General features: G+C 41.6%; 1 protein-coding gene and 1 long non-coding RNA gene across 3 annotated transcripts in view; one reads left to right on the top strand and one right to left on the bottom strand.

Annotated features, from left to right (window-relative positions):
• Positions 1-878: 878 nt before the first annotated feature.
• cblb (Cbl proto-oncogene B, E3 ubiquitin protein ligase) overlaps positions 879-19,644 on the bottom strand; it is a 50,434-nt gene continuing 31,668 nt past the window's right edge. For both annotated transcript variants that reach the window (XM_035179522.2, XM_035179520.2), the window contains exons 10-19: positions 17,317-17,517; positions 16,136-16,330; positions 14,547-14,921; positions 12,334-12,425; positions 7,817-7,951; positions 7,644-7,708; positions 7,175-7,288; positions 6,233-6,427; positions 5,896-6,003; positions 879-5,278 (exon numbers count right to left, since the gene is read on the bottom strand). In XM_035179522.2, the coding sequence (XP_035035413.1) occupies positions 5,025-5,278; positions 5,896-6,003; positions 6,233-6,427; positions 7,175-7,288; positions 7,644-7,708; positions 7,817-7,951; positions 12,334-12,425; positions 14,547-14,921; positions 16,136-16,330; positions 17,317-17,517 (1,734 nt within the window). In that variant the 3' untranslated portion in view covers positions 879-5,024. The remainder of the gene's footprint in view (positions 5,279-5,895; positions 6,004-6,232; positions 6,428-7,174; positions 7,289-7,643; positions 7,709-7,816; positions 7,952-12,333; positions 12,426-14,546; positions 14,922-16,135; positions 16,331-17,316; positions 17,518-19,644) is intronic.
• Positions 6,332-16,287, top strand: LOC118122660. Its single transcript, XR_004698487.1, has 3 exons — positions 6,332-6,617; positions 15,857-15,919; positions 16,150-16,287. It is a non-coding gene; the product is annotated as an uncharacterized LOC118122660 (long non-coding RNA).

The following is a 19,644-nucleotide window of genomic DNA, read 5'->3' as shown; positions in this document are numbered from 1 at the left end:
ACACACAGACAAAGATTCATTTATTGGTAGGATGTCACCAGATCATGACATGGCCCAAACCAGCAATGTGTCAATAGGTCTCAGAACTTTCTGATCTGTGGCTCCAGCAAACACAGTGTTTCTTACTGAAGGCATAGAGCTAGATGAAACCAACGAGGTCGTCAATATACAGGAAAGTCTTTAAGAGGCTCAGTAGTTTCCTAAAAGAGCAAATGTTACGCAAACAGGATTGTATTTGTATTTAGGACTCAGCAGCAGATTGGTGCTTGTTACAATATACTATAGTGTGTGTGTGTGTGTTCATGGTTATAAAGGAACATGTCCCCCAGTGCAACAGTGTGCCTCACTGATGTGTTTTTTATGAGTTGTTCAAGAACGATGGAGCTGTATGACACAGGGACACACACACACACACACACACACATAAAGTACATGTTAGTAGGATCTGCTCTTTGTTGGCTTTGGTTTGCACATGAGATTTGCTGACTAGAGTATAGGACATCCCAGATGATCGACACATCACAGAACAGAACAACACATCAGGACACAGTGGTGCTAACACGGCAGCAGCCATCTGTAAAGCTTCTGTACCTCGGAGTTCAACAATGGGACTATTTTCCACTTTCGTATTCCTTTAAATAAGAAAGTGGAACCTTCCATTGGTTGTCAGCGAGCTTCTCCTGATCTGTTATCAGTAGCTGCAGGAACAGTGAAGCTCCCTGGAGCCATTATTACTTGACACTCTATTGTTATTTCAATTGTATTTTGCAGCCTCTGGTTCAAAGTGGGTGTTTGTTTTCTACAGCAATATAGTGTCCCATAGTATCATCACACACACACACACACACACACACTTACGCGCATTAAATAAAGCAAAGGGATTGTAACTTTTTTATTTACTTGTCCATGAAAATATTTCAAGAAAAGAAAAAAAAACAATGATGTATAAATTAATCGTCCATGACTCTTTGCTTTACATATTATCAACACATTTTTGACTATGAATACGTAAATTTGATAATAAAAACTGCTCTTTGCAACCTAAGGCCACCTACCCTCATCAACAGGGAGTCCAATAGAATGGACAATTCTGAGATCAGGGTTGTTCAAGTTTGAGAAAATAAAAGTAACAACAGTGCAGAGGTTAAGGGGAATGCCACTGATTTTCACATCTGAATTCCCTATTTGTACTGGAAATAAACCAGACATTAGCAATGCTCTACTCTGTGAGTTGGACAAGGAGAGTAGTCTGGCAGAATTCTTTTTCTGCTTCAGTACAAAAAGCGTAATATAAACACCACATAATTGTTGAAATGTAAATCAAGGAGTATAAAGCTGCTTAGCTGATGACTAGGTATTATCTAAGTGCCTAATTATACAGTTACATGTGTGTTTTTGTTTTGTTGACATACTTTACTGGTGTGCTGCATTAAAATACAGCATGATGGTGGTAAACAAGGTTTTGTGAATGTGTTTAAACTGTGGACCCACTGATTAGAGACGTGCTTCTCAGACTTCCATCTTGCGCACAGCAACGCTCATTATCACAAACTCTCTCTGGACTGTCCTAGGCCATGTTATTAACATATGTACATTTTAAACTGCAGCCCTCCTTTAAAGTGCTGCTCAGAAAAGAAAGGGAGAGATGACAGTGGGACGAATGGGTGGAGGGATGTGGGTCAGACGAGGAGTCGTCCATTGTCTGTTTTCTGTCACAGTGACTGAGATAATAAAACAGTATGCGTTTTGTGACTTCCACGTTGTAGACTTTAAGAGCACGTTCACTCATGGTTATTTGGTCCTGATTACACAGTGCTGTATGGTTCTCAGAGGGTTACACCCACCTATGCACACAGCAACTGACCTGGTCACTGAGCTGGTTTTAGAGTGGCTGTGGCTCAGGAGGTAGAGAGGGATGGTCCCTGATGGCTGTGGTGACAGTGTACGAATAAATGTGTGATAAAGAACCACAGAATGTATGTGTAAGTATCAGTGAGTAAATGCGAAGTGTACTGTAAAGCAAGTGTGGTCGATAAGACTGGCTCTAAAGCACCATACAAATTCAGTCCATTTAAGATCTAAATATCGATCGGGGTTTAGATCATATTGTAATTAGGAGAAGCCTGTGAAGAGGCCTGGCTTATTTGCACAGATGAACACATCACTCAGGCAAACAGTACTTTCATGTTTGAATTCACACCATCACATTATGCAGACGTGAGCTGTGTTATTAGAACTGGGATTCTGACTTCCTCCTGCTGTATTATCAAGATGTCCCAACTGAACCTTTTCATTTCCATCTTAGCAGCCACACTATTCAATACTTGATCAGAAGCTCTCTGTTTTCTGTGGTTGGAGGAAGCTCGATCACAGACATATTCAATTAGCAGTTTAAAGCCCCTCTGTGAAGAAAACCTCAATATGTCTTTCCAAATTGATTTTGAGAGCCTTAGAATGGCTTCAGGAAAAATGAGCGTGGAGGTGAAAATGGGTCAATGCTCTGCGTCGTTCTCTAAGTGTGTATTAAGCTGGACTCACTCACTAAACAAGGGAGTCCAAACACGGTCCAAACAGTCTGCTCTGACTTCTTATTTGATCATAAACAACATTCAGTCTCCAGCTCAGTTGGCTCCATCAACCGTTACGACAATAAACCGTACTACAGTCCTGTTACACAGTAGTTAGACACCATAGTTAACACCACATCAACACATCACATTGTACTGTCATTAAGCAAAGTAAGTATGTAAGCTGTCAATCTCTGCTAGCCCATCATTTACCAGACAATAAATTCTAATACACAATCATTTCTTTTTCTGAAACCAACCTTTTTGTGACTGTTGTTGAAGCAAGAGGAAATGTTCATCATCAAACTTCTTTCCTTCACTCACTATCTGTATCCAGCTGTGGAAAACAACACCAATTTTAAAGCTTGTTTTTCTTCCATATCTATCAATGTTAGCATTTTAACCAGCTGCCTCTGACCCATCTCTTCACTGTGGTGGCAAACTACAAGCACTCCTGACAAGTCCCATTCAGCGACGGAGGAAACTACACAAATCACCTTGAAGTGATTTCCTTTCTTTTACTGCTCGAGTCTCTTTGCTGTTGTTATGGTATCCTTTCCATCAGTAAGAATAACACTGTACTCTCCAAATTGCTGAGATCTGTAAACCCAGTTGTTTGAAAGAAGTCTGGCTTGTGAGCGTTTGATAAGACAGGTTTGGGTTGAAGATGCTGTGCGTCCTCTGAATGGAGCTTGTCGATCATCAGGACTCACTGGTGCTCTGTGGACAGACTGCCTGAGACTTTGTTGGCACCGTGTTTCCATAGATCAACACCTAACTCCAGTCCAGAATTATATATTGAAATGAACTGGTTGCCTAATTGCTATGAAAATAGAATGAATAAAAAGGAAAGAGTATCATTCATGTAAACATAGCCCCCGTCTTCCCTCTTACTGAGGGAATAACAACATCACTGTTTTACGTTTGAGCTAATCCACTATATGCATAGGTGACATATTAGGGAGAAATACAGCTGATTCTGAAGGTGCATATGACAGCTCTCATAGTTTGAAAGCTGTGCAGTTCAGGTCTGTTGTGTTTACAGAAGAATCTGAGATAATAAGAAAAAGAAGAACTGCTGCGGAGCTGTCAGTGACTTGCACTCCACATCAGAGTGAGCGTTCTTCATGTGGGGACAATGTGGCCACTTCCACAATGATGGCTGTTTTTTGAAGTGGAGATAGGAATCTGCAGCGTGACGACTAATGAGCACCGTCACCTCAGAGCTCTAACACACGATGTCTGGCTCGCTGATCTACACAACAGGTTCACTCCTGTCATTTAAATGCTTGAGTTAAAATGCAGGCACAAATGTCTGGCTTTTGACTTGAAGTAATTGAGGAGGATTTAAACCTTTTCCACAAACACTGAACAATTTAAACCACTTAATCACTTTAGGGCAACACCGGGTCTGAGAGGAAGCAGAGTGTACAAAGGTATAGCTCACTCATGCAGAACAAATACATTCAGAGGCTTGCTATCCTCAGATGAAGAATGTAATTAAAAAAGGCCTCAGCTGATTAATCCTCTGGTCGAAGAACAGAAACACACACACACACACACACACACACACACACACACACACACACACACACACACACACACACACACACACACACACACACACACACACACAAACACAAACACACACTCTCTCTTGTTGCTTTACACTTCTTGTCAAAATAAGTCTAACAAGAGTGCTCCTCTGGAGCTGTGGTGCGGTTTTGTGAAGGTCTGGGGGAAACAAGTGAATCAATAAGGCATCCTCTGGCTCCATCTATCCACTCCCAACTCACCAGACCTTGTTAAGACCTACGCATCAGCCAGACTGTGCAAACAGTGGAGTATTCTCTGATGGGCAACACACAAGGCAAAGAACAGGAAGAAGTAGGAGACAGCGCCAAGTGGCGAGTGAGAAATACAATTAGAGAAACAGTGGAGTCTGGCTCCCCCCACTGGCTGTAAATACAAATGATCACTTATAACTGTGTGAGCGTGGAGGCTAAACTGGGCAGGAAATGTCTAGCTCTTTTGAAAAGCCCTTCAAAATACTGACTGGAGGGTGACAGGATGTGAAAGGAACATTAGCAGCAGTAGCAGGATCGGGGCTTTCAAATAGCCAGTCCAGCAGTCCAATTCAAACCAGAGCATTTGAAAACCAGAAGCCAGCCCTGGCAAAGCTCAATATAAACGACAACAAGCCTGTTTCTTTTTTTCACAGGTTTAAATCACTTTTCATTCTCTAAGTTCTGACATGATTTGGTTTTAGCCACTTTGTTGTGCATCGTCATCTCTGTTCGGCAACAAAAGGCAAATCATTCTTGAAATCGTTCTTTTCTCTGATGACCATAGGTTTTTCCAATGGTCTGAGGCCAAGGAGAACGGAGAAGCTCTTTTTGTTGAGTGCATTCAGAGGCACAGCTTCATTCTTGTGCTCCCCTTTCACCGTCTCAAGGACTAGAGGTTCAGTCTCGGGGCCACTAAGGCAAATTCTCGCAGAATGTTTCGGGCCACGTCCACTTTGTACTGGGCAATCATTAGCGCCCGCTTCACATCTTCAAAGGAGTAACCCTCTCCCATCAGCTTGGCGATCTTGGCGTCTACGGTCTCGGACTCCATGCTGTGGGGTTTGCCTGGCTGGATGTCTGGAGGGATCTTCCTGGGCAGTGGCTTGGGTGGCCTGGCAGGGGCCTGCGAACAGTCCATCAATACTTGGAGAGGAGAGAGAGAGAAATTGGTGTCAGCGGAAAACTGCCCCTGGCACTCAAGCAGAAATTTGAGAGTATTATTGGTGGTCAAGAAACAGTTAGTAGACCAACTGCTACTAGTAACAGGAGCTAAAGCTTTTACATTTTCCATCTTCAGAGTTCAGACCTCTGTCATTAGTCTCAGACACAGTCTGCCTGCTTCAATGGCAACAGGGGCTGGTGTTTCAGAATAAAAACTGCTAAAACCCATATTTAAACTGTGTTGGAATTCAAAGTTTCAGAACTTGTCTGCACAAAGCAAGTCCTGCAGTCATCAGTGAAGCTGCTTCAGGCTTCCTGTTCCTGTTGTTCGTGTTGATTAGAGTCTCCAGGCCCATGAAAGCTTCTTAGGTTTCATAAAGTTCAAAGGTTCATACCTAATCCAGACCTTAATTACTCGAGGACAAGATTTTGATCTTTTTTGGTCTTATGTTGATAACGTGAGATGACTGAAACACTCATATGTATAATACAACTATATTTTCACATGTTTTTGTGGAAATTACATCCTTATCAAGACCTGTGTGAATGTCTTCATGTACTTATTTGCTGAGAAGGGGATATAGCTCGACCTTGACTACCTGGTAAATGGTCGTATTCAAGGCAGCCTCTGGAGCCTTTAACATTTTCTGTGTGTCGTCGGACTGGAGGCAGGGGAGCAGCACTGTTCAGCATGTCAAACACTGTGTCTAGACAACAGATGACACAGACAAAGTCAGGTAAACAACCCAGATGCTTATCTGTCAGTCAACAAAGTAATGCAGGAAATGATGTGTGTTCAATTTTCCATAATTCCATGAGCATAATATAATCTACACGGACAGAAAAATCTAAGATTAGCACAACACTGTGGGACATTCACCAAGCACTTTATCACTATTAAACTGTAAGTGAAATGTTGCAGGTTTGTCAGCTCACCAGGGGTTAACAGTAAATGTCCGGAGGAGGGCCTGTGTGGTCGTGGGATAACAGAGGTGGAGGAGGACGTGGACGAGTTGCAGGATGAGGACGGCAGAGATGAGAAGAGGTCAGTAAAGCTGTGTCGCGCCGGCGGAGGAGGAGGAGGAGGGGGAGGCTGGGATGGAGGGCGGCTGTTGAAGAGCTCTTCTAATGCTGAAACACAACAGAGGCCACCGACAACACTGAGTTCTCTGCTCTGCCTTGATTGATGCGTATTCCACGAGGAGCTAAGTGGCTGCCTATAAAACTGGAGCCGTGTGCTGGGACCACATGCTGAAGAGCGGCTGGCATGCTGTCTTTTAGAGAGAGGCCAAAAGAGGAGGGCAACGGGAGGTGCAAGGAGGTTTGTTGTGGGTCAAAAACTAAAGGTTGTGTCTAGGTTTTAAATACTTACCCATGTACCTGATGTAAATGTCTGACTGTTCGTATGCAGAACTACAGAGTCTGGGTGAACACACTGTGAACTGGTGTCACTAGGCCCTCGTCTGAAGCCTAGTTCTGTTTGTTTACAACACTAGTGTCTAGCACAGCTCATGTGGCCCAGTGTTCTGTCATTCCTATTCATTTGAGTTGCTACTAGAAAGGTGGTCAAAAATCATCATGTATATGAGCAATATATGATTTTAATAAAACACTAAAACTTTGGTTATTTGGGGAGTTTATCAAGAGAGTTCATGATCTTCTAATAATCTGCCCGATAATGTTCCTAGGAAAAAGTCAGGGAATACCGGCAGTGGGAGATATACGGAGAGAGACATTTCACAGTTAGACACATCTGCAGGAGAAACACAGAGACACAGAGGAGACAGGCTGAGACAGACAGAATATGTCAACAGTGGGGGAGCTGAGGCTGGATGGGGGAGGTGAGGGTGGTTTGTGTTTCTTGTTGTGGTGAGCTACCTTGGGGGGGCAGCAGGATGTCATAGTTGGAGGGTGACTGGTTGGTGTTGAAGGAGCAGAGGTCAGTATTTGCTGCCCCCGGGACCAACTCCCTGACCGATTCTGAGTGTCTACCTGAGGAACACAAGCAGAGTTCAGCAGGAAGTAGCCTGAAGTCTCAATAACTCAGTATATTCAGTTTCAATTTAAGGAACAATAAAATAATTCTGCAATGGTACTATTTAGTTCTGCAGGTTGTTGTGCACCTTATTCATTCTTTGTTAAAAAAGAAAAGAAAAAAAAAAGATCTATTGCCTCTCATATTTTAAGACTCACTAGTGGATTAAAGAATATATGGGTCATATTCACCCGCTCATTACAACAGATATGACATCAGATGGACAGGTCAGTGATGTCATATCATGGCTATAGGGATACCATGTCATTTTTATAATATGTAATGATCATCTCTGCTGGTTTCAGGACTTACCAGTCTCAGGGAACTGCTGCTTCTTCTCCTCAGTGCAGGGTTCTGTGGAGCCATTCTCCAAGTGCCTGAATGACAGAGGAAATCTCTTTGGGTCACAGCAGACTTATCAAGCTCTGAAACCACCAGTGCTGCATCACCATGGTAACCTAAATACTCTGAGAGGAGGTCAGTACCTGCTGGGCACAGAGATGCAGATTGGAGCCTGGCTCAGACAGAGGTTGGATGAAGGGACTTGATAGTCATCCTCCAGCCTCTCCATCGCCCTCTGCTGTCTTTCTTGCACAGGACTACTGAAAGGGTTGGAGGCTCTGTAAGGAAGCTTCCCATTAGTGTCAATCATACAGTTCTATTAAACTACAATCACTGAGATGTGCACAGGTCTATTAGGAGGAGGATGGCAGTCATGCAACAACAACAAAATGCAGTAAACATTTTTTCATTAGTGTTTTTACATTAGTTATTTCACATTAAAACTTAAAGCATAAAACAATAGTAAATGGTCTGTATTTCTATAGCAACAACAGGGAATTTAGATTAATTGGTAAATGGTAAATGGTCTGTATTTATATTGCGCTTTTCTATTCTTGATGACCACTCAAAGTGCTTTAGACTATACAGGACTATGCATCTATAGGCAGCACTTTTTTCTATTAGGGACAAATCGGGGTATAGTATCTTGCCAAAGGACACTTCGGCATGTGGAATGGGGAACACTGGGATCAAACCGCCTTCTGGTTCGAGGACACAGCCACAGCTGCCCCCTATCAACCCAGTCAGTGTATAACTGCCTGTGTGTGCTCTGCTCTGACTGTTTCACTGGTATAAGAGTAGAGGAACGTTTTTTCACTGGAATCAGACCTACAGGCTGTGCTTGCTTTAACTTCTCCCTGTATGTGTACAACAGCAAGCTCAAATGACTGAAATGCAAATAGTGTTTTGTCTTTGTACAGCAAGAGGCTATTTATTTATCTAAGCTGTTTCCACTCAGACACAAAATCAAAGGACTACATTTAAAATTCAGTGTTTGTGTACTCGAGAGACTACAAGTTCACAACCACAATTTTTAAGGCAGACTATAGACGATTAGCTGAAAAGGATGCATGAGTGTTTATTTATTTTAGCTCTAGTCACACTCAAGGTCCTTTACAGTACAGTTTTGCATTCACACATTCATACACTGTGTGTGTGTGTGTGTGTGTGTGTGTGTGTGTGTGTGTGTGTGTGTGTGTGTGTGTGTGTGTGTTTGTGTGTGTGTGTGTGTGTGTGTGTGTGTGTGTGTGTGTGTGTGTGTGTGTGTGTGTGTGTGTGTGTGTGTGTTTGTGTGTGCCAAGTTGTAGGGAAAATGTGAAAGAATTTCAGGGACACTTTTACTTTTTTCATTACTGCTGAGGAACCACTGAGAAAAACCTGAGCCTAGCAGCAGGAAAAGGCTCTGGCTGTATACGTGCATGCAATTCTATGATAACTAATCAGGATACAGATTTCCAAACAGCACAGATCATGGCTTCAGACTCCGCAATGCCACAAAAAGTGAGGAATACAGTTTACGGTCTCCATGCTATAAACCTCATCAGGTCAAATGAGACTTCGAACTGGATTGTGAAAATATGCAGCACCAATTACCAAGTGCCTCCCCCCTGTTAGCTGAGTTTACCTACTGTATGTGTTACAGTAAAATCTTATTGTTCTGCTAAGTTACAAAGTACACTTACTGCTGCGTCAAGGCCACAATGAAGGAACAGTTTAACTTGAATGATGCATAGATGTATAGCAAATCAATAACAAGACACACTTTTGCAGCTGTGTCCTGCCACAACCACTGTTCCGTATGAATCATAAACTTAGCTAAAAGATGTAGTATTGACCTGGGGCCTCATTTATAAAACCATGCGTAGGATTCTTACTGAAAGTGTCTGTGCACACAAAAGCCGAAAATGGCGTACACAACCTGAAGGCACCACTCCATCTGCATAGTTGTGAGTAGATAATGAGTGAATTTTCATTTTTGGGTGAACTATCCCTTTGCAGTGAGTGAGCGTGAACACGACAGAGAGGACAGTGCATGAAACAAAAAAGAGTTCAGATTTAAAGGTGGAGGCAAAGAAAATAATAGTTTCTCACCATCAGAATGGGAGTGGACTTGTTTTACCGTCTGTTCGTATTTTAATCATCCAAAACTGCAGACATTATTAAAATCAGAAACAGCTGTGACGTTCCTAATCTATAAACTTTAACCGAATTATTTTATTCCCAAAAGGGGCTTTAAGAAGAACGAGAACATTTATACAGTGTGTCCATCATGTCACACACATACCCGTCTGCTAATGGACCCCGAGGGGTGCGTACTTGTGTTTGTACAGAGATGGTTTGGTTCCGTTCTGCAATACTGGACTCAGTTCAACACAAAGATCCACGATAACAGATTTATACAATCTCTATCAGCGGATGATCATGGGCCAGGAAACACTTGTTTCCTCCTCATCCTTCTACAAGCATGCTCCTCTATTAGTGCCAGTGCATCCGTCACCCAGCATTACCCATCACCGCGGCATGAATGTGCACAAAACACGACAACTTCCCACATCAGTGGATGTTGAGGGTTAAGGACAGGGGACGTCGCACCTTGTTAAACCCTATGAGACAAATTGTGATTTGTGAATATGGGCGATACAAATAAAATTTGATTGATGATTGATGGTATCCTAATCTCCACTCTGGGAAATTATTTGAAAATAGAAGTTTAAAGGTGAACACAGTTTATTTATTTTTGTAAGTGGTCTCCAATTCGTTCTGTGCGCCTGACAGCACAGACACGTTCACTGCAGCGATATTACACACACACACACACACGCTCTCACACTATATGAAAACTACAGTTGTACTCTTGATACAGGCTCAGTGTTATAGAAGATATAACTAAAAACTATCAATCATTGCTTCTGTATCAGATATGTAATGCTAACACTGTTGATTTTAATGTTACTGGTGAAGTGGATCAATAATCTGGCTTCAAATCACCTCCTTAAGTTTGCATCACCACTTTCACATATCTCAACGTTTGTGTGAGAAGTGGTGTATGCACAAAATGGGGTGTGAAAGATGCCCCAGGCCCCAGAGCTTTTGGTGATGAATGGAATCTTTATATCTTTATATACTTTTCAGTAGCAATAATAATAATGATAATAATAATAATGTGTGTGTGTGTGTGTGTGTGAGAGAGAGAGAAAGTGATCTGGTGAATGTAGGATATACTTCCAAGTAAGCTGCAGCCTCTGTAAGGTAAGTGTGTGTGTGTTGCTCTAACAAACTCACAATATTTTACAACACTAAATTGTTTTCAGTGGAACCAGAGCTTCCTCTTTCAGCTCAAGCTTTATCAGAAGTGGCAGCTCTATCCCCAGCCTCCAGTACAGCCTGATACACAGAAACATCTAATCCAATTCTGGCTGCAGCTAAAAGGCTATTAGATGTTCAGCCACCATTTTAAAGCTGTTTCTAACAGGACTTTTCCCTAAGGCTACGAGACCTCACTAGTAAAAAGTCCCAGAGTCTGAAACCACAAAGCAAGACAGGAACAGCTTAAAAGGATAGTTCACCCAGAAATGAAAATGAAAATGTCCTCATCATCTACTCACCACTATGCCGATGAAGGAGTGGGTGAAGTGTTTGAGTCCACAAAACACTTCTGGAGTCTCAGGGGTGAACTGTGTTGCAGCAGAATCCAATACAATTGAAGTCACACGTGACCTCTTCTTCAGACGTAATAAAAAAACAGAAAAAACATAACACGCCTCCATACTGCTGGTGTGGTGTCATCCTACGAGGTGCGTTGTGGACACTTGGATGACACCACACCAGCAGTATGGAGGTATGTTGTGTTTTTTCTGTTGTTTTGTTACGTCTGAAGTCTTGTTCAATATTTAAATCAGTTGTATTGGATTCTGCTCTAACAAAGTTTACCCCTGAGACTCCAGAAGTGCTTTGTGGACTAACACTTTACCCACCCCTCCATCGGCACAGTGGTGAGTAGATATAGGGGAGAATTTCATTTCTGGGTGAACTATCCCTTAAAGGAGGCATGACTTTAGACTAAAGGGAATTTCTAACTCAACTCTCACCAGGTTCATGTTTGTATAGGGCTCTGTTCAGACCTGATGTTAACATCCATCCTGATTTATCTAATCGCAGGTTGACAGCTCTAAGTTCAAAATGTGAACTCATTCAAGATGCATTGAGGACGCATTTGAGATCTGATCACTCAGACCACATTTGAAGTAGTCTCAACTGCATGTGGCTACAAAATCCTTAAGGTGTGTGAATACAAATATTTCCTGGGCCGCCTACTCACCTGACATCACTTTTTCTTTTACTATTTAGAATGAGAACGATCTTATTTTATTGTCCAGCTGTGCACAGCACTTTGATTCACTCAGAATCTCCCACGCCCTGCTCTCTCTCTCCCTTGTCTTTCTCTTTGTTCTTTTTCTCTTTCACACACACACACACACACACACACACACACACACACACACACACACACACACACACACACACACACACACACACACACACACACACACACACACACACATACACAGGGCAGACCCACAGGGAACAAACATGCTGCCACACACTATGGTTTTATTTGTGTGTGTGTGTGTGTGTGTGTGTGTGTGTGTGTAATACTCACTTGTGGCTACTGGCAAGTGAGGACTGACTTGGCGAGAGCCTTGAAGGAAAGATATCATACTCATCACTGACTGGCACGCCATTAGAGAAGGGCTACACAGACACACACAAGAGAAGAAGAGAATAATAATAAATAAAATACAATGCCAAGTGAATATGATGAAGTGAAATACACTTAAACAGAGTAATATGCATCAGATACTGTGTTCCTCCCTGAGTCTGGCATAGGAGGGTGGTAGTAAAGTTCTTATCCCTTCAAACAGGGCCAGGACACCAGACTGAATGAAGCTCAGTGTCATGTTGGTCATTTATAGCTTCAAAACAACTCGCTTAAAAGGAAGACTGAGGTAAAAGATGCAGAAACAAGTACTTTAAATATATGTATTCATGCTTTCTCCACTCATCAACCAACACAGTGTTGTGAGCAGTATGAATCACTTTCTGAGAGTAGATCTGTTCGAATGAGAAAACAACAAAAGTAGAATTTAAAGCCTTTGTCAAGCTCTGCTCATAAAAGCAGTGGTGCTGAGAGGGAATGTGATGCAAACATTTTCCCATGCCAAAAAGAATCTGCATTTACAGGGGAGGAATGACCTATGAATGTGCTGCCACATCAGCCTTGCGAGCCGCTAACACCAGCGAAGGTAAAGATTAGCTGTCTTTGTGACAGAGTTACTCTCCAGATGTGCAATCCTGAACGCACAACTTTGTATGTGTTCGAAAAAGCTGCTGAAGGAGACACGTTTTTGACCCAGCTTCATGTTTAAGACGGATATTTGATAGAAAGACTACTACTGATAATAACAACACATTCATTTAGTAAGGCCTGGACAGTGGACAATTCTGAAAACCCTTGGGCCAAGTGTGACCTTCAAGAACACAGAAATATATTTTATATGCAAAACACATCTGGCTCTTTATGGAAGACAAAAGTATGTAAAGAAGCACATCTACTTCCATGATGTTACCCAAAGGGACAATGCTCTCCTTAAGCAACTGGAGGCACTTTGTGATCAAAGAGTCTCTGGAGGGAGAGGCTGCGTGTGCACGAGTGTGCGCACTGCACTTTGAATGATGAAGTGGAGACAGCATACAAATTATGCAGACCCTCAGTGGTATTCTCTTTTCCACACCAGTAAATGCTGCAGCAGTCTCGGGAGGATTTGCTTGGTAATGTACGAGTGGTCATTTCAAACAGTGAGTTACAGTTACATCAGGGATTTTTTTTTTTTGTGCATATTTTATTTATATTTAATGCTTAAATTCCATAAAAGTGTGTATTTACTCATTAGAGGAAAGGCAGAGAGTTTAATGTCTCGTCTACAAAGTGACAAGGATTTAATTCGTTTTTGGTAAAGCGTAAGCATGAGTAATTCAATCAGGCTCAACTCCTTTGTGATCTTCAACATACAATTAAAACATGTGAATCTTTCTGCTCATGAACCAAGCTGGATGCATAACTCCCTGTTTAGGCTATGGACAAACAATGGTTGTGGCCTGTGCTGGGGAGATTATGGGTCTTGAGTGTGGACCAGGAATCTCTGGTCACCATCTTACAGACAGAAAACCAGTTGAATATAAACATTGATGGACACTATAAATCACTTAAGTGCATCAGGTACAAAAAAGAGACATAAAGGACAAACATTTACTGTACTTACAGACAGACATTTCAAGCTTCGTGCAGTATGCTGCTACATACCACCAATTAGTCCACTTTGTGAATAATCTTTAAAGTTTAGTGAAGAAGATTGACTGTACTGTTGGGGTGCAGACCTGAGAAAGTTCAAAGCCTTAACAACCATGTATAATATGGTTCAGTGTTTAAGATTTAAGTGAAAGGGATCTATTGGCAGAAAGATTTCACGAGTGTATAATCCTCTAAATTGTACAAATTGTTGTTTTCTTTACACTAGAATAAGCCCTTTATATTTAAATACTTTATATTTACATCGGGAGCGGGTCATCTCTACAGAGGCTGCCATGTTTTTTACAGTAGCTCAGACTTTTTGAGTTGTATGACAACTGAAGGCTACCACAGGTTTTCATTCATGTTTGGTAGGGGAAGGTGAGGTGAGGGGTATTCAGCTGCAACATGCAACTTCGTCACTAGAGGTCACTAGATTCTACACACTGAACCTTTAAGCAAGGCACATACATGTAATAAATACTGTGAACTGTTAAAACCAAAAAACAGCCCAACCTAAGCCCTACCTTTGAGCTCTCTCGGTTTCCTGTCCCCTCCATTCTGTGATGTAACCTTCCAAATCCTGCAGACGGACAACTGAGGGGTCTTCCGTTCAGGTGAGAGGGGCCGGCAGGTCCCAGCTGGAGCTGGTGTTCTAGTCCAGGCCTGTGGGCATCTGCCAAATGGTTGTCTTTGGTACAGCGTGTCTCAGGGGTCATCTGGTTGTCTGACAGTGCCCCAGTAGAAGAGGACGTGGAAGAGGAACTGGGAAGCCAAGAGTGGCGTGACTCTGGAGGAATGGGAGGAGGTCGCTCAGGTGGAGGCGGTGGAGGTGGATCCCTCTGAGGGGGAGGTGGGGCTGGGAGAGGCTTGTCCTGCTTCCTGGACATGCCTGGTGAAGACTGCAGAGGTTGAGAGATAAGAGACCAGCTTTCTAATAACACTCCACCATGTACACTTTCTATGTTTTTACTGTGGATGTTTTGTGGAGGCCATGAGCACTTTGTGGAAGCTGATGGGTAAGATCTGAGCCTACTGTAAAAAGATGTTTCCATGCTTGTCTATCTCTACAGGCTACTGAGAGGTTAGCATCACATCACGGTTTCTGGGAAGGGGTGTAATGATTCTCTAAATCCACAGTTCAGTTCAGACAAATGCTGAGTGTGTGTGTGTGTGTGTGTGTGTGTGTTTGTACAAAACAACACAAAATCAACACTTTAACTGATTTTCACCAAAGTCGTTGGTATTGGTAATATAATATCGGCAACACTTGGGAGGGTATCTCCAGAGGATTAACCTTTGGTGCTGATCAGTCATACCTACAATTTGTATAGATCGAAAAATAATGAATGATCATATGGCAGGAATGAGGTCACTATGAAGCCCATCTGGTTCTAGAGGGTTTTTCTCTTCAAAGTCACCCACGTGCTGCTCATTGTGGAAACTGTTGGGTTTCTCTGTAATTTTTAAGGTCCTAACCTTCTATGTAAAGTGCCTTGAGATAATGTATATTATGACTCAGCGCTATACATATAAATTTGAATTGAATTGATATAATAGAATGGGAGACATTTCTGACACAATCTACAGTATATTTAGAACAACCAATAATTCTGCCAATTATTATAATATATAGACTTTGCCTAACTTTATATAGAACAAATATTTTGTACATGTGTGAGTAGTTTTAATTGTGAAATGAAAAAAAAAAACACATCAATGTTACATTGGTTAGGTGATGAGAGCTCAACAGGCTGCTCCTGTGTCCCGGTTCAATTGTCCTGTACCATGATACACGACTGCATGTTTTTAATCACACTTTTCATCTTGGTTTCAGAAAACCTTCAGAAATTCAACATTTATGTCGTGCTGTCACTTGGGGCCATCAAAGAGCTTCAAGGTCTTGTGCAGCTTCATTGCAGATATGTTTCTTATTCGTACAATATTGTCTTTTCTCTTCCTCTATGATTCAACAGGCTTTAATGCATTTTCTTTATAAACATCCTCTTTGTTTAGCTTAGTATTGTATCTTGTTTTTGAGCACATCTGTGACAGCCATTGGCTGAATATAAAGGCAGCTCATTTTTCTCTTTCTCTGTGAAATGCTGTGACTGACCTTTGGAGAGGCAGTGGGACTGGCAGACGGGGAGCGGATGGCCCCTTTCTGGATGAGGTCAAGTCGTGGCGGGACAGGAGGAAGGCCAAGGTGCTGGACGCAATGACCGGGGTCCCCTATATGGGCTTTCCTGTGTTGGCTGACAGGTGAAGAGCTGGGAGACACCATGGGGGAGTTCTGGCGCTCGGCACAGTGCTGAAAAACAGTAGAATTTCTTAAAGGTGTGTTTAAGACCAGCTGGAAGAGAGGCATTATTATTATTTACCAAACTGGGCTATGGACTGATTCTCCTTCACTTTTACTTCTAAAAGTCAAAAAAATCTGCTGATCAAATTTTTTAATGATTAAAAGTAAATTTATCCGAGCTCCAGAGACGCCTTGGGTTTCAGAGTAAATCCTAGATGACTCTAGACTGAGGGTTAAAATACCATTTATCATTATGAATATTGTATTAGTTGAAGAAGTATGTATGTGTGATGTGTAGTTTGCTTTTGATTCTAGCATTGTGTAGGATGTTCCCCTGTGGATAGGGGAGGAGTTGGGAGAATGGGAGGTTATACTAGGGTTGGGTGAAATCTTTTCAGGTCCTTTGTCCTTTGTTTGAAACCATGCTGCCATACCTACATTTGTTTGGAAATGTTTACCACTGAGTAAGTTAGATAAACTGTTTACTTAATTAAATTGTATTCAAGAGAAATAATGGCTGTATGTTGTTGCCCTTTATTTATGTTTCTACGTAGAAGGTTTAAAGACCCCTCCTTATCCTTGAGGATGCATTACTAAAGTGAGCAAATTTATGTACATGTGAAAGATTTTCTGTTATGGTACACATAGCAATATCCTGATTTATGTTTGTTTTCTTGTACATAAAAATCCTCAATCCATCAATCCATCCATCTGTCACACGTTCATCAATCCTCCACCATTCTTAAGCCCACTCAATAAATGGTTAAATGGATCCTTGTGTTTAAATGTGCACCCCAGTTAGAAGCACAATTATCCAGTCATTCCTATCCCACTTAACCATGCAAGGAAACCAAATTCACTCTGCATATCCAGTTTAAAATGACAGTCTTTTTCACACAATGTCATTCTTAGTTCTTTGATAAATATGGTTGTGGAAGAGAAAAAGGGCAAATCGGAAGTCTTTTCCCCCACAAGTCAATAGATCAAATGTTTACCTTCCTGATGTTGGCAAGTCCATTCATGACCAGGCAGTCCTCTCGGTCTTCCTCGTCATCCAGCTCCAGCATGTGGCAGCTGTGCTGGTCCAGGAAGAAGCACTTGGTGCCCTCATTTCGTGGGTCAAAGGGATCCACAATGATGGGCTCTGTGCCTTTGATCTCACAACGGCAGAACGGACAACCCTGACCATCTGATTCCTGGAAAAGACGAAGATGAGAGACTGCATGAAACAATATCTCTCTCTCTCTCTCTCTCTCTCACACAGACACGATAAATTAGGAGACAAACTTTAACCTTGTTTCAGTTAAATTAGCAAAAGGGGATTTAGGCTTGATACTGACATTTCCCCTCATTCGTGAAACGACTAGCAACGTTGACTGGACACTTGCTCATATAGATTTCTTCTAGGGAAAACAGTTCTTAAACTTGGCTACATGTACATATTCCACATGGCAGCCCCTGTCAAACTGAGGTCATCAATCAGATAATAAAGGCGCTTTGGGTTTTCAGTGCATCTCTCTCTCTCATAAACACTAAACAAACCAACAGCAACAGACAGCTGAGACAACTATTCCTCCAGGACCCTATTTGAAAACATTGTAGGGATCATTTGAATGCAATCTGGGTAACATCATTTTTATCAGGAATATTCATCTAAGAAACAAGAAAAGAGATCCAATCTAATTCGACCAAATAATGGAACGGAACAGATGGGGTAACACAAATACCTAAGTAGACAAAAGCTGATGGTTTCTTAATTATAATTAAATTATTAATAAGTGTACTAACCAGTTGTTTCAGATTCACCAGATACATTCTCTATGGATAGAAATTAAATAACTGAACTTTCTCTGTTTGCATCGCTCTGATGTTACATGTTACAAATATGACTTAATACTTTGTGGGTTGAAATAATTACCACTTGCTAACACTTGATACAATTAGTAGTGAGAGACACAAACCACAAAACAACACACAGAAAAGCCAAAGTGAATCATTCTGTGTCCTCACAACATTGATTTGGGATTAAACTAATAACTAGAACAAGGGAGACCTCATGTGATCCCAAAAATGGTCAATAAAGAAACCAGGATGTTGTAGTGCATAGATCATCAGACAGCTCTGAGTGAGGAGTGTGTTTGTTGCAACCCTAGTGAGTAATATACAGAAAGTCAGGGAACCCCCACTGTGTCAATGACCTGGAACGGACTGGTGCTGGGTTACTCACCGTCACATGGGAGGAGGGTTTCCTCTGACTCTGACTCACCATTTCATTGATGTTCGATGTGGAGAAAAATACTCACTAGTGTAACTAAGACTACAAAAGAAAAGCACTATATAAATGCAGTAAAAAAAAACTAAAACACGTTTAAATCAGGGTTATAACTCTTAGATGTCAAATCTATTGTTTCAAAACATTTTGGCTGAATTTGAGTTTTGATTATTTAGCAAAATTTTTAAATTATCAAGAGAAATGCCACTGAGGCAGGACTTAATGTGAATGACAGATGGAGAGACTTTAGTGCTCATCCCGTAGATATATTCTAATCAACAGAACATCACTTTAGCCAGAAAAACAGAGAAAGCATTTAATGGTATTATACGTTTTCATTTGAATGTCTAAAATGTGTTCAATGTTAATGGTATAAACACTAGAATGTTTATTAATGCTCCTGACTGAGATGACTCAAACAAAGGCTCATGACAAATGGAAACTGTTATAGCTCTGACTGACAGAAAAACATGTATAAAGCCTTTGCATTCACAGTCTTCTGAATCATTTTCCAGGTCCTCCCTCGCTAAAGCTCCACTGCCAAATACATAGATCTTTCAATACAAAATGTTGTGGCTCTCTCTGAGGTTTCTACGTTTTTTCCCTGTTCAAAGGGTATTTTGGTAGTTTTTCCTTACTCCGGTTGAGGGTTAAGGACAGGGTATGTCACACCTTGTTAAGCCCTATGAGAAAAATTGTGATTTGTGAATATGGGCTATAAAAATAAAATACACTGATACACTGCTGCTGACGTGGATAATACACTGAGTGAGAGTGAGTACGATAGAGAGAACGGAGCCTGAAACAAAAAAAAACAAATTCAAAGGTGGAGCCTAAAGCTGAGGACAACTTGAAGAAACACACGAATATACTGTGTGCACACCCTCTCATGTTTTACTTCCTCTATGACCGATATATGGAAATTTGATTTGGGCAGACACAAGGACCCTAGAAGAAAGTGAGGAAAGGGTGAGAGCGGGGGTCTTCTTCTTCAGCTGCTTAATCAGTTACGTTTTCATTTGTATGCAGACGCAAACCAGATTTACTGGTG

The sequence above is a fragment of the Hippoglossus stenolepis genome, chromosome 15 (assembly GCF_022539355.2).
Source record: "Hippoglossus stenolepis isolate QCI-W04-F060 chromosome 15, HSTE1.2, whole genome shotgun sequence".
Taxonomy (NCBI): domain Eukaryota; kingdom Metazoa; phylum Chordata; class Actinopteri; order Pleuronectiformes; family Pleuronectidae; genus Hippoglossus; species Hippoglossus stenolepis.
Note: the sequence above shows the minus strand (reverse complement) of the source record. Positions and strands in the feature narration are given on the sequence as shown.